The 22,287-nt window shown below is 42.5% G+C and overlaps 2 protein-coding genes across 4 annotated transcripts in view; one reads left to right on the top strand and one right to left on the bottom strand.

Annotated features, from left to right (window-relative positions):
- LOC122740150 (cytochrome c oxidase assembly protein COX15 homolog) overlaps positions 1 to 11,721 on the top strand; it is a 29,885-nt gene extending 18,164 nt beyond the window's left edge. For both annotated transcript variants that reach the window (XM_043982010.1, XM_043982011.1), the window contains 4 exons: positions 2,477 to 2,558; positions 3,804 to 3,958; positions 5,992 to 6,105; positions 8,290 to 11,721. In XM_043982010.1, the coding sequence (XP_043837945.1) occupies positions 2,477 to 2,558; positions 3,804 to 3,958; positions 5,992 to 6,105; positions 8,290 to 8,421 (483 nt within the window). In that variant the 3' untranslated portion in view covers positions 8,422 to 11,721. The remainder of the gene's footprint in view (positions 1 to 2,476; positions 2,559 to 3,803; positions 3,959 to 5,991; positions 6,106 to 8,289) is intronic.
- A 48-nt stretch (positions 11,722 to 11,769) lies between these two features.
- Positions 11,770 to 22,287, bottom strand: part of ENTPD7 (ectonucleoside triphosphate diphosphohydrolase 7) — a 35,376-nt gene continuing 24,858 nt past the window's right edge. The window contains exons 7-12 of one of the 2 annotated variants that reach the window (XM_043982007.1): positions 21,866 to 21,999; positions 20,866 to 21,032; positions 19,767 to 20,091; positions 17,763 to 17,848; positions 17,288 to 17,449; positions 11,770 to 16,910 (exon numbers count right to left, since the gene is read on the bottom strand). In XM_043982007.1, the coding sequence (XP_043837942.1) occupies positions 16,679 to 16,910; positions 17,288 to 17,449; positions 17,763 to 17,848; positions 19,767 to 20,091; positions 20,866 to 21,032; positions 21,866 to 21,999 (1,106 nt within the window). In that variant the 3' untranslated portion in view covers positions 11,770 to 16,678. The remainder of the gene's footprint in view (positions 16,911 to 17,287; positions 17,450 to 17,762; positions 17,849 to 19,766; positions 20,092 to 20,865; positions 21,033 to 21,865; positions 22,000 to 22,287) is intronic. The other variant, XM_043982008.1, reaches the window with a different exon arrangement.

Here is a 22,287-nt window from a genome sequence, read left to right on the forward strand (position 1 = left end):
TACTCGTGTCAGAAGTAGGAAGAAGGGGCAGAACTCTGTTTCTCATAATTGGAGTAGGTAAGAAATGGAGGGAGGAACAGCACTGGATGAGCCTCACTCTTACCTGAAATGACAAAGGAGAGTTGAACATGCACACTTTCACACAGAATTTGGTGGAGAAGTGCATCATACTCATAGGGAAAATAAGTGGAGATAGGGGAGGGGCAGTTTTCATTTATGATTTCTTTGAATGTAATGTCCAAGCTTTCTTTTTTAATTATTGTTTTCAGGGAGTTCAGTGATTCTTAAATCATCTCTTCTTGACCTGTTTTCTAGATCATTTGTTTTTTATATCAGATATGTTAGAATTTCTTCAGTTTTTAAAAAAATCTTTTGTTCTAATATTTCTTCCTCTCTCATGGAACCCCAAAGTTGCTCTCTTTGTGTTTCTCTAAGTATTAGTGATTTTGGAGCATTTTTATATGGCTTTTGATAACTTGTATTATTTAGAAATTAGCCTATTCACATCCTTTGAGCATTTATCAATTGAGGAGTTGCTGTTAGTCTTATATATTTTAATCAGTTCCTTATATATCTAGGAAATGAGACTTTTATCAATGAAATTTGCTGCAAAGATCAACCCCAAGCCTCCTATCCCCATTACCTGTTTCCTTGGTAACTCTAGGTAGCAAAATGGATACAGCACTGGAATCAGGAAAACTCATCTTCCTGAGTTCAAATCTGGCTTCAGACACTATTAACTGTGTGACCCTGGGCAAGTCATGTTACTCTCTTCATCTGTCAAATGAGCTGGAGAAGAAATGGCAAAACAGTCCAATATCTTTGCCAAGAAAACTCCAAAATGGGGTCATGAAGAGTCAGACATGATTGAAATGACTGAATAACCTGTTTCCTTTCTAATTTTAGCTGCATTGGTTTTGATTGCATAAAAACTTTTAAATTTTATCTAATACCAGGGAGAGAATAGTCACAAGCAAAACAAAAGTCCTGATTCTAAAGGAGTAAAAAAGAGAAATGAAAAGACCTAGAGTCAGAGGGGATGCTCATCAATTGGGGAATAGCAGAAAAAGTTGTGGTGTGTGAATGTGATGAAATAAGAAATGATGAAAGAGGATTTGAGACTCTTGGGTCATGTGAACTGATGCAGAGTAAAGTAAGCAGAATCAGAACAGCTTGTACAAAGACAACAACGTTGTAAAGAAACAAAAACCAACTTTGGAACTGTAAAGAACTTTGGTCAATGAAATGTCGGCAGAGCACTGAGGATGAAGCGGGTTGTCCAGGTCAGCCCTCACACCTATCATCCAGAGAAGCACCTCTTGTGGAGGAGGGTCCCACCATCCTCACCAAGTACCATCTACAGAGCAAGCATGCTAACCTTGTTGAGGTACCGAGGTACCCCAGGCAGCATGGGCCAGGCAAGTCAAACCACCAGCACACTCTGGACCACCATCTCCCCTCAGGCCCTGATGAAAACAGACCCGGAAAGAAAAATTCTTGTTGCCTGTCATGCCCCTTGTCTTGGCCCTATCAAATGGTTCAGTCTTGAAAACAGACACCATTTTATCAGTGGAAATGACAAAAAAGAAGAGCCATTAAAATCTTCCTTGCTGTTGTACCTCAAGGACCATAGAGCTTTTCCATCTTACTTTTAGCTAAGGGCTGGGACTGGCTTGCTTTTCTATTCAAATCCTAACACTTAGCACAGTGCTTTGCCGATAATAAGTGCTTGATAAATGCTTTTTTCTTTCATTCATTTCTTGACAGAGAGGTGATGGACCCATGGGCAAAAAGAGACATGCATTTTTAGACATGGCCACTGTGATGATTCATTTTGCTTGTCTGTGCTTATTTATTACAAGGGATTTTTATTGTTCTCAGTTTTTAATTGGAGGAGCAGTGGGGGAGGTGATGAAAGACTGGCAATAGTGATAACTCTCCCCACCCCACAAAGCCTATTGAAACATTACTTAAAATGCACAGAAGAGAACCTAAGGAAGTTCAAAAGGAGCCACAAACAAGAGTTTTGAAAATAAAATGAAATTTGTCATATACATTTTTTAAAAAGCAAGAAAAATTACCTGAAGATTCATGTTTATATATAATCCTCTTATTTTGTTCTGCTGTGTATGTGAAAATGCTCTTTTGGGGGTGTTTAAGTTCAGAATTTTAAAAAATGTGTTTGCTTTTTGAAAGAAAAAGAAAATTGGAATAGACAGACTCCTTTTTATTCTGTTGGCATCTTGCCATTGTTCATCTGTTGAATACTTAACTGACTCATCCTTGTTAAGTACTAAATGTTATATCTCATAGGACAGATCTCTTCAAACATTGTCAAGCATTTTAACCTCCTGAATTAGCCACCTAATTGTCTTTATTTTTCACTTTTATTTGACTTTGAAAAAAAATATGTTGCCTGTTTTTAGATCTTGCACTATCATTTGTCTAAGTGAGTCATCTTCTTTATGTTGTACAGTTGCCAGAAACCCGTCAGCTCCTGCAGCTGAGGCGATTTGCTCATGGGACAGCAGGCTTGGTTTTCCTTACAGCTCTTTCAGGTATGAGGTCCTGTTACCAGTTGAACGCCACCGTCATTTCATCCTTTGGTCCTCTCGATTCTTCATCCCTTCCTACTGTATCTTCATGCCTTCTGTACATCCCCTTTCCCCTCACCTCTCCTTCCCTTTCTTGGGCCTATCCCCTGCTATCCAGCCTCTATTTTCTATCCTCGATTCTCAAATAAGAGTCTGCATTTCTTGGTCTTTAATTTACTGGTCTTTTGTCACATCAGAACATAATTGATGAAATACTTGTGCTCTTTTCTTTTCTTTTTTAAAATATTTTGGGGCAGCTAGGTAGCACAGTGGATAGAGCACCTGAGTTCAAATCTGGCCTCAGACACTTAACACTTACTAGCTGTGTGACCCTGGGCAAGTCACTTAACCCCAATTGCCTCACTAAAGATATAGGTATAGGTATAGATATAGATATAGATACAGATATAGATATTTTAATAGTTGTGCTCTCAGGGGGCAGCTAGGTGGCGTAGTGGATAAAGCACCGGCCCTGGATTCAGGAGTACCTGAGTTCAAATCTGGCCTCAGACACTTGACACTTAACTAGCTATGTGACCATGGGCAAGTCACTTAACCCTCATTGCCCTGCAAAAAAAAAAAAATAGTTGTGCTCTGACAGATGTTTTCATGAGAAAGCATTGCTTTAATCTTAGAGATGAGAGAGATGACACAGTTGTTCCCAGCTTCACTTTAACATATCAGTTTTGAGTCTGTGATCCATAATTCTGTCTAAGCCTTCCTTAAATGTCTTTTTCACATGGAGCACCATCAAGGCTAAGGATTATTTCAGGATCTTTTAATACTACCAAAAGGGTTTTCCTAAAGTGTAAATGTGGCCATCTCACTCCTAATCAGTGATCTCCTAGGGCTCTCTGCCACTCAACCCAACCTGCCTTTCTGATAATCTTCACATACTACTCCCCTGGCTGTTATTTTTTGTGCAGTGTGTGCCTATGGTTTTCTCCATTCAAACAGGTTTATTTTTGTCTTTGTGTCCTCAGAGCTTAACACAATGTCCAGCACATAGTAAGTGCTTAACAGATGCATGTGGATTGATTACCATAATACCGCTCTCACTTTTTTTTTGTTTCTGCTCTGTAGCACCAGGATAAAAGACTGTAGCATATTGTTTTGTGATGGGATGGTTTTTACACGTAAAAGGGGTTATATATGTTAATTTCCCTCTTATTTTGAGGTTTTTTTTTTTTAATTTATTTTGAACTTCAGGGGCCTTTGTGGCAGGCCTGGATGCCGGACTTGTATACAACTCCTTCCCCAAGATGGGAGAGCGATGGATCCCAGAGGATCTCTTTACCTTCTCTCCAGTCCTTAGAAATGTCTTTGAGAATCCAACCATGGTACAGTTTGATCACCGAATCCTGGTACGTTTGTCTTAAAAGGAAGCTGGAAGTACAGGGGCTTTTCCCAGGCCCAGGCCCACTCAGATCAGTACCTTTGATGTGCTCCATTTCTCACCTGGGAGATGGTTTGTTCCTCCTTAGCCTGGTTTCTCCCAACCCCTCCCCACCCTTAGTCCCAAGGGCCCACCATATTAACACTCACCTTAGTGTAGACATGCACTCAGCCCACTAGCCACCACACCTGGCAATTCAGTTCATTTCAACAAATATTTTTCGAGGGTTTACCATAATCAAGACTCTGCTTAAGGCACTAGGAATACAAATACAAAAACAAAACTTCCTACCCTCAAAGAGCATACATTCAAACAACTATTTAGCAGTAACTGGTATTTTCCAGGCACCATTAGAATATAAGAGTTAATACAATCTTTGCCTTCAAGGACCTTACAATCTATAGGCATATGACATGAATACAATGGAATGTACGCTTCTTGGAAAGGGATTATTATTTGTTGTTGTTGTGTCCCCAAGGACTAGCATAGTGCTTGGCACACTGGTGCTTAATAAGGGTTGAATTGAATATGATATAAGATAGAACCTGAAAAGGGGAAGGCAAAGAATGAAAATCGAAAGTATAAGCATTAGTGCTAGGTAGTACAGTCGATAAAGCACTGGCCCTGGATTCAGTAGTACCTGAGTTCAAATCCAACCTCAAACACTTGATACTTACTAGCTGTGTGACCCTGGGCAAGTCACTTAACCCCCATTGTCCCACCCCCCCAAAAAGTATAAGCATTAGCAAAGAACTTTAAAGTCTTTTATTTCTATAAAAACTTTTATATTTGTAGTTATGTAATTCTTGTGTGTGTGTCATAGTAGGTTAACACCCAAATATTTTATGCATTTTGTTATTTCAATGACATTTTTCTTTGTACATCTTCTTCTTGGGTTTTATACAGATAGGCTGATAATTTCTGTAGTTCTATCTAATACTTTACTGAAGCTACAAATTATTTTCCAGTACACAATGTCTTGCAGCCATATAACAAAACCAGTGGAATACTGGTTCTAAAAAGACAGAGCTTTACTTCTGGGAGAAGTTTGGAGTGCTCAAAGGAACTTTGCAGTTTCCTGAAGCAATTCCATTCCATTGCTCTCATGTTAATTTTTGGTCTTAAACTTGTCCATTTATACTATCTGTACTCTGTGTGTATGTGTGTGTATGTATATATAATGTGTATATATATGCATTCAAACCTATGAGTGCATATGTGCCTTTATATAATTATATATCTATGTACATACATAGGCATGTCTATATGCAGATGTGCGTATACATACACATACAGTTGTTTGTCCTTTGTTCTCAAAGAGGACCATGACATTCAGGTGATTTCATGACTTGCAGTGAATTGGGTTTAAGTGAGGGAGGATGATGTAAGGTCACCAACCACATTCTTTCCTCCAGAGCCATCTGGATCCAGTGGTAAGATATATATCAAGAGGACTAGAGTTGGCCCTGGATGTTTGAGGCAATTGGGGTTAAGTGACTTGCCCAGGGTCACACAGCTAGAGAGTTTCTGAGGTGAGATTTGAACTTGGGTCTTCCCAACTTCAGGGCCAGTACTCTATCCACTGCGCCAACTACCTGCCCATACATACACATACAGATGTGTAATCCCTACAGGTTATATGGCTGCAAGATATATCTTGGTCTCAGAAAAATCAAAAGGAAGCATTGCAGAGGGTGATGGCAAGGTAGGTGGTATAAATGAACAGGCTGAAACGTATGATATATAAAGACCTTCAGAGAATAGCTGGATTGAGGATGTAATCAGGGATTTCCCTGAATGAAAAAGAAGATGGGCTGGGTACGTAGTGAGAAGGAAGAATAGCAGGCAGAAAGCTCGAGGTCCTCATGGTGTCCTCCCAAGGTCAGGAGAAAAGGAAGGCCCATCCAGATCAGTGAAATAGACCAGACCCACTTGGGCCTCTCTGTAGTCTAGAAATGGAGATGATCATGCAGTTCTGACCGACTTCTTCCTTTCTTACAGGGAATCACTACCGTCACAGCCATTACCGGGCTTTACTTCCTCTCCCGGAGAATCCCCCTTCCTCGAAGGGCCAAAATGGCAGTGGCCACGTTGCTGGCTGTCGCCTATGCACAGGTATCAACTGCTTCTTTAATTGGCATGGTGTAATGGAGAGAGCAGTGGATTGAAAGTCCAAGGATTTGGGTTCAAATCATGGCTCCACTCTCAGTGCCTTTGTGACCTTGGATGAATCCCTTCAGCCTTCAGTGCCTTAGTTACTCATCCGTAAGATGAGGGTGTTCATGTAAACGAGGACTAAGGGCCTTTCCAGCTCTTGATCCTATAACCCTATAATGATGATGGTAACAATCATTGCCGGCATGTATACAGTACTTTACAGCTTCCAAGCATGTTGCCTCCATTATCTCATTTAATCCTCACAACAATCTTGTGACATAAAAGTAGTATAGGTGCTATCATCCCCATTTACAGAGGAGGAAACGGAGGCTAGTGACTCACCCATCATCTTGCAGCTGGGCTCACATGCTGAGTTCAGTGTTTTTTCCATTATATCACATCTTTTAGCCTGAGCGTATCCTTGATGTCGCAATATTCTGCTCATGGCTCAGGAGAGTAACAGATCTGGAAACAGAAATGGCTGATAAATGTGTATGTGATAAAGGGTTGCCTAGTGCAAGGGCTTGTGAATGTTTACTTCCATTAAACAACTGTTTCTGTTTAAGCGCTGCCCTAATTCTTCATCATGGCACAAAGTTGATCCTGGGTTGTTATTGGCTCTGTGGGCCAGCCTAGGTTTTACCAGACTGGACAGGCTTTGGGTATGGGCCAGTGACACACTGTAAGTGTTTTGTCCAGATCAGCTTAGCTATGTTTGAAGGGGTTTGTTGCCTGAGCAGTCTACAGGGAATTACACTTTTTATCTACAGAGATTCTCACAGTATTCAGATTGTGGAGGGCTAATGTGTAGATAGAGTGAGTATTCATGCTGACAAAATCATGGATCCTGGAAGGATTGATGGAAGTTTAACAGGGGATGTCCTGGTTCGATTTAGAGCTGGGTTAGGGTAAGTGAGACCTGAGAGGTCACAGAGCATAACCCCGCTCATTTTGTAGCTGAAGAAATGGAAGTCCAGGGAGACCAGTGACTAGTGAAGGCTAAGGCAGGAAGAAGCTGAGCCAGGGATTGACTCCCTAGTCTTGGGCCTTTCCCACCATGCTGTTCAGCACTCCTTTAGTCTGGATTGTTCCAGGACCAGGGAGAGCGCCTGAAATACAGCAGGAGCTTGATAAATGTTGCCTGGATACATGATTGAACAGAGTCCAGGACTCTCTCTCCAAAGCCTTCCCATTCCCTGTTCTAGAGCATCCCTTTTCTCATCCTATTTCTACCATGAACTCTCTCAGCTTGCTTTCTCCTTCCAGCATTCATCAGGGATCTGCTGCCCTTCCAGACACACTGGGGTCCTTCTTAGGAGCTGGAAACCTAGATTCCCCAGCAATTTTTTGTGGTAGAGAGGTCTTTGGGTTCAAATCATGCCTCTGATGCTACTCCCTGTGCAATCAGTCTTAGGCAAGTTGCAAACCTAATTGGACCTCAGTTTCCTCATCTGTAAATGAAGAAGTTACACTAGATAAACTGTGAAGTCTCTTCCAGATCTAAATCTATAATTTGATGAACCTATGATCTTTCCTTGTTGTTCAGATGTTTTCTAGTCATGTCTGGCTTTTCATGACCCCGTTTGGGGTTTTCTTGGCAAAGACACTAGAGTGATTTGCCTTTTATTTCTCTAGCTCATTTTACAGATGAGGAAACTGGAGCAAACAGTTAAGTGACTTGCCCAGGGTCACATAGCTAGTATCTGAGGCCAGGTTTGAACTCAGGTCCTCCTGACTCCAGGCCCTGCTCTATCTACTGCACTAAACCAACAGTTGCCTCACAGATGTGACCACTGACAGATACAGAATTCTCACAGGACTAAGCCACACTTTCTTTTGCCCAAAACAAAAGAGCTTTTGGGTCTTGGGCATTATGATATGTACTTCCCCTCCCCAATCATATCCCTTTGTATACTCAGTACTTATCTGCCTTTCTGCCCTCTGTGGATATAGCTTGATTATATGCTATTAATTATTATGGGATATTCCCATTTTGTTTTACATTTAGCACTAATGAGAAAACAGACGGAAATGTAGAAGCTTAATTTATCTTAGCTAACTATATTCCTTCTCTTTTTAAAATCACTGTTTAGAGTTACCACTGTTCTCATTCATTGTGGGTTTTTTCTTTGTTTTCAACAGGTGGGCTTGGGCATTAGTACTCTGCTAATGTATGTCCCAACTCCGTTGGCTGCAGTTCACCAGTCAGGGTCTCTGGCCTTGCTCAGCGTTGCTCTTTGGCTTATGAATGAGCTTCGACGAATGCCAAAGTAATGCTCAGGGCAGCTACTTTCTGGGCCATGTCTGGATTTTGGAGAGCTCCCTAGGGGGCATTCAGCTCCCTTCTTGCTGTACTGAAGAAATGACCAGATGATCGTGGATGAAGTTAATGGGCTGAGGATTCCCGTTCAAACAAAACAAAACTGCTTTTCTCCCTAAGAACTAAGTTATTTTCAGAAAGGATATAGTTGTCACTTGCTTTTTAACATGATGTCTACGATCCCTCCCACTGTTTAAGACTGATTCTGATCCAGTCTTATGGTATCTGGGGAAACAAGGCTAAGGAACCTCTTCTCAAGCTGCTCCTTGGGCCTTGGTGATCACTGTTTTCTGGCTCCCCCCTCCCCGCCCCAGAGAAGTACCTTCTGTCACTAACATTTCCCTCCCTCTAGCAGACCGCCTCTGTCCTTGTGCTTCGTTCCTTCAGTGCTCTCTAGCTGCTGCTAGGTCTATCATGGGAGAGCCCCAGTTTTTAAAATGAGAAAATTTTAGTAAATGATCCAAAGTCCCAACTTTAAAATTCTGTGTGTGATTCCAGATAAACACACTGCTAACATATTGGCTAGCCAGTGTATTGCCTTAAATAATGGTTCTTTAACCCAAGTAAAGTAATGGGATTTTTAGTCATTGTTATTAAGAGGGCTCCTTAAAGAGTAGATGATTCATGCCAGCCTTGCATGCACCCCCACAAATACTTCATCCTAAGGATCGGTCCTGAACCTGGGATCTCATTGGTGCAGGGCGCACTTGATCTGGAATCTCCTTCTACCAGTGTAGATCAGCACTTTCTCTGCACCTTATAGCCTTGGGTGCCTAGAATGCTGAGAAGTGATGTGACTTGCCTAGGGTCACAGCCAGCAGAGGTTAGAGGCAGGACTCGGTCCTCAGGCCTTCCTGGCTGCAAAGCTCTTTCCATTTTGCCATGGGCAGTCCCAAAATCTTAAGAGTGAGGGCTTTGGACACTGTCCAGCCCCCCCACCCCATACACCCAAGTGCTGAAGAGGACAGGACTGTAGACAGAGTCTCATGGGTGCTGCAGGAGATGTGTTTGGGCAGTGGAGGAGCTGCAACATGGTTCTGGCAATTTTGAAACGCAGTCACCCTGTATTGTTTACGCAGTCTTCATTTTACAGATGAGGAAACTAAGACCCAGAGAGCGCAAGAGTTACAGGCCAAGGCCATATGGTTTGTAGCAAAACCAGGCCTAGAGCCCGAGTGTCCTGACATGACTGCCACCTTGTGTTCCTGTGCTTGCTTGGTTCTGGAGTGGGCTTTAGCACTGTGCTCCTCTTTCTGACTTCTTCAGGCTTTCCCTCCTTTCCTCAACACATTGTTGGGTGTGTGTGTGTGTGTGTGTGTGTGTGTGCGCGCGCGCGCGCACACACATGCGCATAGCCTGGTCTAGCATGAAGGACGGGGCTTGCCACCCACATCACCATGGCAAAGCTACTTTTTTGTCCTGGGTCTCAAGGGGTTGGACTAGGGCACTTGGGCCTCCTCAAGTGCTCTCTGATGGCTTGGCCTTTCTGTCTGAAGGCCTGGCTTGGGTGACCCCTCAAACGACATTGAATTTGTCTACTGGATTCTTTGGCCTCTCCACTAGAATCTATTGTTTTCTTATTCAAATAGCACTTTTTATTCTGACTGGTTTTGTCTTATTTTAAGTTAAATTTTATTGCCCAGCTGCATTTTACAGTTGTTGATATGATTATAGTTCTTTGTAGGACTAGTTGACTCTTCTCTCTGATATTTTAGCTGCCTGCCCTTAGCTCAAAACACTTTGGGTACCTTCTTTACCCAGGCAGATTTTGTCCCCAAAATCTGGAGGTACTTTGTCACTTGTTAATTATGAAGCCCCTTTAACAAAGCCAAATGACTTATTTCAAGGGCCTAGAAGTGACTGTAGCAGCTAGTCTCTAAGGGGCTAACAAATTCTACTTGTGACTATATTTCAAGAGTGCAACGGGAGGGGGTAGCTAAGTGGTGCAGTGGATAAAGCACTGACCCTGGATTCAGGAGGATCTGAGTTTAAATCTGGCCTCAGACACTTGACACTTAGTAGCTGTGTGACCTTGGGCAAGTCACTTAACTCTCATTGCCCTGCAAAAAAAAAAAAAATGCAACAGGACAAGGATTTGTGACCACTTGAGGGAGAAGGAAAGGGTTGTTTTCTAACTTATGTGCTCCTGGTCTTGCAGGCGCCCCAGCCCTCTGTCCCACCTACACCAGTGGTGTCAAAATAAAATAGAAATAAGGGTCACTGAAGCCTACAGAAGGATCATCTGTTTTCTATGTTTAGGCCATGTGGGACAGAGTTTTGGGCTGTGTGTCTGAAACCCTTGCCCTGCCCGACTGCCTCTCAGGAAGTTGCCTTTGTAGGAATCGAACATAAGCACCTTCTTCTGGGCCTCTTTCATCCCGGAGTGGGCAGAGGGCAATGGGACACTGCACTGCTTGTCTGACTGGCAGATGCAGTTGGCCCCTTCTCTTATCAGTGTGGGGGAGAATTTGGTGGGGACAGGAGGGTTGAAACTATAAAACAGAAATCAGACCCAGCCCCGGGGTCTGCACAAATGATTTGGGGGTAAGGAAATAGCACCTCCAGATATCTGAGCAATTTCAGGGACAGGAACAAGTAAAAACCAGGGATACAAAAGATCTATTAATTATGAACCTTTTACCCAAGCAAGGCCTGGACAAAATCTTTGTCGTGTTTGTGTCAAACGGCATGAATTGAAGGTGGGTCCTTTTTTTTTTTTACTTTGAAAGAATTTTAATTTTGATATTACTTTACAAATGATTGCATATTAAACATGATTTCATAGCAAACTTGTTTCTATTTAAATTACATGAAATTTATAAGAAACCAATTGTGTGACTATAAAAACAAGTCAGTAGAAAAGCCACTACCATAAAGGCAAATTGTCCCACCTCCCACTGCTGGGCCTTTGAACAAGTGGTCCCCCAGATCTGGAATGTGCTCTCCCCCTCAGACTCCCTGTCTTCCTTCACACCACAGCTTGGGTACCATTTTCTGACCCCCTACCCCATCTCACTCATTAGAGCACTCTCCTTGAAATTATTTTATACGTTCCCTGTTTACTCATGTACATGTATTCTCCCCATCAGATGTAAACTCCATGGAGGGGAGGACTCCTTCCCACGAATTCACACCACCTCACATATAGGTGCTTAATAAAGGCTTCCTGAATGTAATTCTGTTTGTGTAACCTGGAAGGCCGCCTTTCTGCATCAGGTATCCCAAGGAGTATTCTAGCTAAAATGGCCAGTGTGAAGGGATATAAACTGTATGTATGTATGTATGTATGTATGTATGTATGTATGTATGTATGTATGTATGTATTTATGTTTTTGCCCCACCCTCTTTTCTGGTGATGCTTTCTGATCTGTAAACAGCCAAAAGGTGGGCCAAGGAAGGAGAATGCCGCTGTTATAATTTGAAGATGTCCGATTGTTAGTTTAACACAGGAGAGAGGAAATGACCCAAAGAGGACATAAAAGCCCTAGACTTGGATTCAGAAGACCTGAGTTTGAGTCCTCAACTCAATACTAGTTAGGTAACCACAGGTGTCATTTAGCCCTTCTGACCTTCACTTCCCTCATCTGTAATATGGGTATAATACCTATTTTTTTTATAAAGAAAACACTTTAAAAGGATAGCTATCAAAAGATTAAAATGGACTTTGCTGGAGAGGAAAACCATGAGCTGGAGCAGAGACAAAGGAAAAGGACTAAGCAGGGCAGACCCACTTTCTAAGCCCAAGGAGAGTCTGAGCAAAAGAACCCAGAAGCATAGAATTCCAGAGCTGAAAGGGCTTGGCCCTGGAATCAATTAGAGATAGGGGGAACTCAGCTGAGGTCATACAGTGAGTTAACAGGAAAATGGAATAAAACCCCAGGCCCCTGACTTACAGAGCAATGCATCAGCCTTACTGGGCTGCCTCTGATCTGTTTGGAATTGTTTTTCAGGGTATAACTCCTTGCAAAATGCATGGCAAATTTAAGTAAAAAATGAACCACAACTTTTGGCTTTTAAGAACTGATTCCAGGGGCAGCTAGGTGGTGCAGTGGGAGAGAGCACCAGCCCTGGATTCAGGAGGACCTGAGTTCAAATAGGGCCTCAGACACTTAACACTTACTAGCTGTGTGACCCTGGGCAAGTCATTTAACCCCAATTGCCTCACCAAAAAAACAAAGAACTGATTCCAGCAATATTTTTTGATAATATAAAAGCCTTACAGGCTCAAGTAATTGGCTACAAATAGCAATAAAATGAAAACGTAGTAAAGAGACTCAGTGGAATTCTAAGCATCAACTGCGGCTGCTGCCACACTATTTAATCCAATTGAAATTAAGTTAGGTGACATAACAGACATATATTAGCACAAATAGAGAGAACCAGACAATTCTAAACCTGTTTGCCAAGACTCTAAAGGCAGCAAAAAAGAAACCTGTTACATAAAGGAAGTTTAGAAGCCTTCTGCAATAATCATCCAAGTGCTTAATGTTGTTCAGTGACGACTGCCTCTTTGTGACTCCATTTGGGGTTTTCTTGGCAGAGATACTGGAGTGGTTTGCTGTTTCTTTCTCCAGCCCATTTGACAGATGAAAAAACTGAAGCAAACAGGGTTAAGTGACTTGCCCAGGGTCACAGCTAAGTAAGCATCTGAGGCTGGATTTGAATGTACCAGTCTTCCTGATTCCAAGCCCCATGCTGATTCCACTGCGCCACCTAGCGGCCCAATTGCTTAATGAGGTAGAGCTTATAATTCATTTAGTCCTTCAGTAATTTGGAATGTGACAAGCCTGGAAAAAAACTTTAGGTGATGCTGTTGGCTGAATGAATTACATAATACAAAGGTAGGCAAATTTTTTAAATATATGCCTAATATTACCTCAGTTGGAGAATAACAAAACTGATTGAGAAGAGCATAAGCCAGTATGTGGGTTTTAGCTAAACACTGCTAACTTATTTTTTGATAATGAAAATTATTCAGATGTCAGCAAAGCCATCAAATGCACAGCAAAGGTTATTGTAGGTGTTGAGATATTCACAAAAGGTAGTTAACATATATCAGAATATACTATGCAAATGACTGTTAAAATCAGCTTTTGGAGTAAGAGCATATCAGTATATTTTTATTCTGCTGGGATTGCCTATAACGATTACTGCTAGAAATGATGTCTTTACCCTCAACTTAAGGTCCTAGTATCTAAAAGCAGCAAAGTGGCTCTTCGCCCAACCCTCACTTTAAATTCTCAGACTAGTCCATGGACTAAAGATCTATGAAATTAGGTCAGTGGTATTAATGACATCTATGAGGCTCATCACAAGTAAATTATTGCTTTCCCCAAACTAACCCCCTTGAGGGGCTAGCCCACCAGGAGGGCCTAGGTTCGTAATGGCTGCGTGACCCCAGGCAAATCACTAAATCTCTGCGTGCTTTAGACAGCTCTAAGTCTGAGTGGCAGAGAAGGTGCTGAGCTGCATTTGTTGGTAGAGGGGAGTTAGGATTTCCTATAAAAATGAAATCACAACCTTATGGCATTTAATGTTCCACACTTTGAGAAACCTAGAAAGCGAATTAAAGTAAAGGCAGGGTTGGAATAAGTTGAAACACTTTAAGAGGACACAACAAGCAACTCTAAAATCTCTCTAAATCTTTTAAAAATCCTTTTGTTGTCCCCAAACTAGAAATCAAAGTAAGGAAATTTGTGAAAAGTTAACAGTTAATTGCTTGAACTTGTACTATACCAAACTATTAAATGTTCACCCTTTTTTCTGCTTTCCCATTGAATGAATATATAGACATAAGGTTGAAGAGCAAAAGGACAAATTGCATTTAGTTATTCAAAATGAAATCTTTGTCTTCCTGAGATCAGGAAAATGATGTTATAATTTTTGTTACAATGTAATTTATTGTAATAGAATTTGACCTGAATCAGTAATGGCCAAGATCATATTAAAATTTGCAAGTAAAAAAAACATTGAATTTAATAAAGCTATTTCTCTTCTGGGGAGAAAAATTCCAATCATGGATACCCAAGTAGAAGAAAAATGCAAAACGACTGAAAGATTCAGTTGGGGCAGAGAGAATGAAAGCTAAAGTGAACTGTGTAAACAGTTATGAACAAGTACTAAGAAAGAAAGCAACATGTAGAGCTCTTCTGTTCTGTTGTCAGGGAAGTGATGTTCTTTACATGATTCTAAAAAGACATCATTTGGAAGCTGACAAAGGGGCAACAGAAAAAGCAAAGGAATGAAATGCAAGATAAACTGCTGAAAGCAAATATTAAATGTTTTTGGTAGTTTTAAGAGAGAACATTTAGATCTCTTCCTTCCATGTTTTCACACAATTTAAGGGCAATAACTTACTTGAGGCTGAGAATACAATTGGTTCCAGACCTTGTAATTAAAAAATGCATACTCAAAAATCCAAAAGCCATTTCCAATTAATCAAAAATATGACATAATTTACACAAAAAACATGATAAAATGTATTTAACCTAAATAATGATCACAGTGAAGCATATTAACTGCACATGAGTAAGTGCTTTCACGTATTTAACAACCTTTCCCCCTTTCTGTGCCCTTCACCCCCCAAATATTTTCTATACTGAATGTGACTTATTGGCAATTGATTAGAAAGCCTTTATTTAGTTCTCATCTTAAAGGCAGCATTCCAAACATGTGGAAGGCAGCAGAAAAAAAAAAGGAATTGGACTGGTGCCAAGTCACTGCCCTACCCACCCCACCCCCCAAACACACAGCTCAACTGAACATGTTTTTACTATAAAATATGAAAGCAGAGAAATGGGGGAGGGGGAACAAAACGGATAAAGTAATCATAAGCCTAATATCGTATAGGAAACATTTTCAAAGAAAGGTTTGGAATCCCTATGTTGGATTCATTTACTATTTGCAAGAACAGAAAAATCAAAGGTGCCTAAGGAGAGGAGGTAAAAAGCAGTTGTTTCCTGACACCCCATGAAGGCTTGTCCCTTTGGCTCTAACCATCTAGTCTAATTATTGCCGCCCTGTTCTCTATTCTCACTGAAGAAATGTTGATGGAACTGGGGGGATGGGGGGGGGGAAGGGCAGGGCGGGGGCAACGGCGGGGTACGAGCACTCAGGGGAGGGGAATGCCTTTAGAGTTATAGAACTGACCAGATCAGACCATTTCCTACCTGGAACTCGGCTACCTCCAGAAGGCAAAATTATTAACTTTTTTTAAAAACAACTTTTATTGCCTTTTCCCCGAAATCCTGGTATTTCTTTTCCTTTCTACACAAACACATACATCCCTTCTGACACTATGCATCTACCTTGGCAGTGAAATGAAGTGGCAGCTTAGAAAACAGACACAGAGGCTCAGATAAAATGGGCTTGGGGGACAGGAATCCTAATTAAAAACAAACAAAAAAACAAAAACCAAGGACCCTGCTCTGTTACAGCTTCCAGATTCCTACAAGCATATTTAAGGCCCAAGAAGCAAAAATAATGCCTAGATTTTAGCCTTTCCTGCAAATTGATATGGAAAAAATTGAACCCTGTCAAGCAGACAGGGAACATAAGAGTCTTCAATGGAACCCCTTGGGAAAGGCACACCCCATTTAAGTCACATTAGCAGCAAGACTAGGCCAGAGGCCTTAGGCTACCCTATGAAAGCTTCACTGCCAAGTAAAAAGAATTCACTGGTGTTATTTCGGTTGCCTCGAAGTTCTGCTGGTCCCTGGTCACAAAAGATCCTTGGATCATTATTAAAAGCTGTGGATCTCCACATATGAGATTTCTCTGTTACAGAGAAAGAAAAGACTGCCACGCTTCCTAAAATGTTAGGATTGGTATCAGAGCCTCAGGTTCCAGTATCTTCTTGCTCAACATCACACTCCCTTCTTTATCTAGGGGAGTGAAAGCCGGGTATAGCTCAAGAATACCCTTCCTCCAATACCAAACCCTCCCTGATAAAGGGATTGAAGCACACTCCATGGGCATTAGGCAGGGTAAGGCTGAGTGCTCTGGCTTAGACCAGAGTGTCTCAGCTACATAACTTCACAGATCAGGTTATGGCTTCTCTTGGATAGCTGGTCATGAGAAGGAAGGTGTGAAAACAACACAAAACAGCCCCGCAGCTCATTAAGCAGCTTCTGAGACAGTCTCAAGAAGGGGCCAGGACAGCCCAAGCTTCAGTTCTCTGGTTCTTGAAATGCTTTGGTCCTGGAGCAGACATCATGGTCCCACCTGCACCCCAATTATGGGCACCACCTCTTCTATCCAAAGTAAGTCCAGGGGGGCAGAGGCTCCGGCCTGTCGACGGTGAATTCGGCGCAGTCGCAGAAGGTACAGAATGATAGCCAACAGCACCACCAGGATGCAGGCAAAGAAGAGATAGTGGTTGTACACAAAGGAGAGACGCAACCAGCCGTTATGGACCTGCCGCACACCCTCCTGTCGTAGATCCCTAGGAAACAATGGGAGGTTGGGGGAAAGAACATTAGCTTCCTAATGGTAAAAAATTACTTCGTATTAAACAGACGATCGTGCCCCACTGGATTCGCCTCCTCTAAACATTCCACAGTACCACACACAAGCAGACCCGGAGGCTGCTGAGGCTGCTAAGATCCAATCCCCAGAGTTGCTGGAGGATTCCTTAAGTACTGGCTGACACTTTATACATCTCAGGCTGAACTGACAGTAAAAGCTTTCTGGCCACACTGTGCTCCTTTTCCGCCCTGAGAGAAGCCCTGAAGGAAGCCCGCCCGGCCAGACTCTGTGTCCAAGCTTTAACGAGCCCCTTCGCCTAAGTCAGACGGCACAGCTTGGTGTGAAGTCCACTACCTGAGTGGCAGGAAACGTGTTTTATATAGAATGGCTCCCAGGGTCCACTGCACCTCCCGGTCATACACCAACTGGGCAGTCTGCAGGTTTGGGTAATCATAGGGGAAGTGGAATCCTTCATGGAGGACTTGGTACATCCACGCTGATTTGAAACACTGATATCTGCAAAGAGAACAAACAGAGCTACTCTTCAAATCCCCCTGGGAACCCTAGGCCAGGGAGAAGTACTGAGCCTCCCTCTCAGCTTTCTTATCGCTGAATGGAGCCCCACTTGAATGGCTTCCACATTGCCACACACGCCCAGTGCCTCACCACCGCCATCACCACGGGTTTCATCTTCATTTCCCTCCAACTATTATAGAATTCCTTTTGATGACTTCAGGGGTCCCTGGGTCTCCTAGCATATGGTCACATCCTCCAAAGCAACCAAGCCCCACCTTCCACCATTAACCCTCCAGCAGGTGGTGGCCCTTACTTCAGTCTGTGTTGGTCTGCATGGGATGAGAAGAGGCCATTCTTGAATCTCTGGGTTAGCACTGGCCATGCCATGCTGCAGTAGTCCTGGGTTGAAAGCATAAAGAGGATGCATGAGGTAAACCAGGAAGGATAAACCCTAAAAGGGGAATTTACATTCCGTTCACATTTACTTTGCTGATAAGACAAGATGCAAGGTGATGAAGTGGGGAAAGCCAATGATTTAGGATGAGGAGACCTGGGTTTGATAGCCCAGCCCTGCTGCCTCCTCCTGGGGGCTCTTACCAAGGTATCTGATTTCTCAGTTTCCTTTCCTACGGAAAGAAGACAACAACATTTGCCCGAACTACCTCACAGAGTTGACAGGGAAAACACTTTGTAAACCTTACAATGTTGAGTTAATGCATCATGCACACAGCATCTCTTAGGCCCAGGAACAGAAACAGACAAATAACTATGGGGAAAGGGAAGAAAAGGGGAGAGGAAGGGAATAAACATCTACACAGAGCCTACTATGTGCCAGGCACTGTGCTAAGTGATTTTTACAAATATTATCTCATTCAATCCTCACAACAATCCTGTGAAGCCTAGGTACTGTTATCTACCCCTTACAGTTGAGTAAACTGAGGCAGAGGTTTAAAGAGGAAAGAATTTTTATTGTCACTATTTCTGAAATGAAAGCAACTCTACATGAAGATACAGGAGACTTATTCCTTGTCCTCAAGTTTCTTTCGTCTATCACGAGAGATAAGACATGTATACAAATAATTCTAATATAATTTGGAAATGTTAAAAAATACAAGGGATGAAAATCATATGATTATCTCAAAAGATGCAGAAAAAGCTTTTGACAAAATACAACACCCATTCCTAATAAAAACACTAGAGAGCTTAGGAATAGGTGGAGCTTTCCTTAAAATAGTAAACAGTATCTACTGTGTAATTTAAGATTCTAAATGTGGATTCTAATGTGTTCCCCCAGTTTTGGGGGAAACTGACTAAAATCACTGATAAAACAAGTTTAGGTTTTTAAGGGTTTATTGGAAAATAGAAAGAAAAAGATTGAGAACAGAATTCCAACAGCCTGGCATTCCTATCTTTCCTCAAATTTCCTGTGAAGTCCTCTGCCGCCACCACCATCCAGTCAGGAACCCAAAAAGCCCCCAGAGCTCTCCGCACAGGCTCCCTTTCCTCCTTCCTGTCTCCTCCCAGACCATAGGAGGCTCCTCAAATTGATTGGCTGGTAGCCTTGATAGACAGCACCCATGAGCAAACGTCATTTCCTGACGCCAAGGAAAAGCCACAATGTCTCTGAGGCATTTTCCTCATGGTGGAGCTTTCCCACAGCAAGTCTCCAGTAGGTGGCATCATTCCAATCATTACCCTACCTAAAACTATCCACAAGCATTATATGTAATGGAGATAAGTTAGAGGCCTTCCCAATAAGATCTGGGGTGAAACAGGGATGTCCATTATCACCTCTATTATTCAATACTGTACTAGAAATGTTAACATTAGCAATCAGAGAAGAAAAAAGAATTAAAGGAATCAGAATAGGCAAGGAGGAAACAAAACTATCACTCTTTGCAGATGATATGATGGTATACTTAGAGAATCCTAGAGAATCAACTCAAAAATTACTTGAAACAATTAACAACTTTAGCAAAGTAGCAGGATATAAAATAAATCCACATAAATCATCAGCATTCCTATACATGACCAACAAAGTCCAGCAGCAAGAGACAGAAAGAGAAATTCCATTTAAAGTAACAGTAGATAATATAAAATACTTGGGAGTCTACTTGCCAAGAAAAAATACAAGGGAAGTATAAAGAAACTACAAGGAGAGTTCTGAGGAAGGAGAGACCATGTCCAGTGGGAAGACAGAGGGTAATCTGGGAAGGCTTACTGGAGGTGAAATGAGGGGCACAGGGAGAGGAGGTGGCAGCCAGAAATATCTATGGATAGGATACACAAAAGACACTAATAAACTTCAATCATTTACCTGAGCAGCCTTGGCAAAGGTTGGTCCATGGTAGCGACCACCAATACGCAATACATCTTCCGTACAGTAGAAAAACTCTGAGAAGCCATAGAACTCGCTGTTGTTGAAGTCGATTGGGGACTGGTAGATGCCGTTCAGAGAGGCCTGGCTGGTGTTGGCCCGGGACAGCAACGGCTGCAGCATCTCCCCACATGCAAGCCAATCTCCTCTACCTCTGATGTGCAGGACCTGGCTGCTCCTCTCCACCACATCTTCGAGACCCACGGGCAGGCAAGGATCCAGGAAGGGAGTTTCTGGAGTCAAGCCCGTCTGCTGGCCCAGTAACCTGCCACAATAACAGGAGTCATGATAACACCAGCTCTGTGTTTCTCTCCAAGAAACACAATGGACTTAACTGACATATCTAATGCTTTTCTGTGAAGCAGATTGTAGTGATGACAATTACACAGCTCACATTTATTTATGTAGTGCTTAATGGTACGATACACTCTCAGAGATTATCTCATTTAATCTTCAGAACCCTATAAGGCAGGGAAGTCTAATATCACTGTTCCCACTTTGCAGTCAAGGAAACTAAGGTTCAGTGACTCTTCCAAGGTCACACAGCTACTAAGCTGCAGAGCTTAGCCTCCACCCCAGTGATGTGAATGGGTCTGCTTGGTGTTCTCTCTACTCCACCAGGCTGCCTGTCTCTCTGTATTCACTACATTTTTAAAACAAGTGACTAAATGAAGCTCAATTCTTAGATATTATTTCACAATATAGAGAATAGCAACAGTTTACAATAAGCACTTCCTTAAGAGTCCAAAAATCCTCTCTGTAGAAGATGCCAAAACCCTGATTCAAAGAGCGCAATCCTGCAACATGTCTGTTCCATCTACAGACAGAGGTGGTCACTATAAAACAGACAGAGCAAGCCAAATGACAGGGGGCTCAGCCACCTGAGGAGAATGCTCCTCTTTCTTCCTGACAGTCCATCAATTCAACACGCCTGCGTGAAAAGCCTGTTAAGTGCCAGATATTGGGCCAGTTCTAGAAGAAATACATCTTTGGACTGCCCAGGATGTAGTTCAGAGCTCAACCCCCAACATGATATTACCTATTTTTGGTAAAGGTTTCATTCAGCACCATATCTTCATACCGTTGCCGGGCAAAGTTGCCCCCAAACCCCAGAAAGGTGGTGACGTAGACCCTATAGACGTGCTCTGTGTGCTGTACATCACAGCCCAGATTGAATTCAGCTAGCAGGACCTTGGCAGCTTCTTCCTGTAATTCAATGAGAAAGGAGACAGCTAAGTTGAGTCCCTGATGCCTGGCTTCAAGAGCTATGGAAATATGTGAAACCCTGAGGTCTCTTTCATTCAAACATGACACCACCACAAGGCTTCTATTTATAAGAAACCCTTTCTAACGCCTCTTTTAGAGGAATCATTTGTGATCCCAAACCAAGAGCAGAATAGAGTCAGATCAAGCTGTTTCACTACACCAGAACCAAAGTGAAGTAACTCACAACATACTTCCCTATCACAGCTCCACAAAGCTCCAAGTCAGGTGCTCTCTCCACTCCCCGACAAGGGACCCTTCAGACCTCCACTGCCATCTATCTCTCAGTGCTGGAATCAGTCATCGCCTGGCACTTGTGGAGCACAGGCTAACAATGTTTCCCCATCTTATTTTCTAGTATCTCACACCATCTGGTTCTATCTGCATTTCTTGTCAATGTGCCCAGTGCCTTACCTCAAAATAAAATCTAATAACTCAATGGAGGTTAGAGGGCATGATATTTATACAGTAGTTTGTGGTCCTCAAAGCATGTTTCAAATATGATCTTATTTGGTCCTCATAATACCCTGGGAGTAAGGAGCTATTATTACCCCCAACTGATAGATAAGGAAACTGAGGCAAACTGGTTGAGACTTGCCCAGAGTCACACAGCTGGTTAAGCATCTGAAGCAGAATCTGAACTCAGGTCTTCCTGACCCAAACTCAAGCACTTTATCCAATGTGCTACCCAGCTACCTCAATCTGCATAAAGCACCCAAACACTGGGATGCATGGAAACCTGAATCCCCCTCCCCCTCAATGAGGGACATACATACCTGTTCTGGAGGAAGGAAAGTAGGAGAAGTGGGAACCTCATAAGCAATTTGGAGAGAGGCTCCCCCCATATCTAGGATCCCCACTGTCCTCCTACGTCCAGCCACTGATTCCTGGGGACCCAGGGCTTCTGCATCTGAAAGGAAAAAAGCTATTTAAGAAGTCCTTAGAAGAGGAGAAAACCAGCCAACATAATAACATAATCAATGTAAAAATAAAACAAGCACCAGGAAGCAAACCCAAGATATAAGGAAAGAATATGCTCTGACTGGGCCAGAGAGATTCCAGCAGACATTTAACAATCATCCATAGAGCCACACTCCCCCCAAGCCACAGGTCATCATTTACACCCTCCTTGGCCATTTCTCGTAGGCCCACACTAAAATGAAACACAATAAAAAAAACTCACCATCTGGGGCAGCTA

This window comes from Dromiciops gliroides, chromosome 2 (assembly GCF_019393635.1).
Source record: "Dromiciops gliroides isolate mDroGli1 chromosome 2, mDroGli1.pri, whole genome shotgun sequence".
NCBI classification, from domain to species: Eukaryota; Metazoa; Chordata; class Mammalia; order Microbiotheria; family Microbiotheriidae; genus Dromiciops; species Dromiciops gliroides.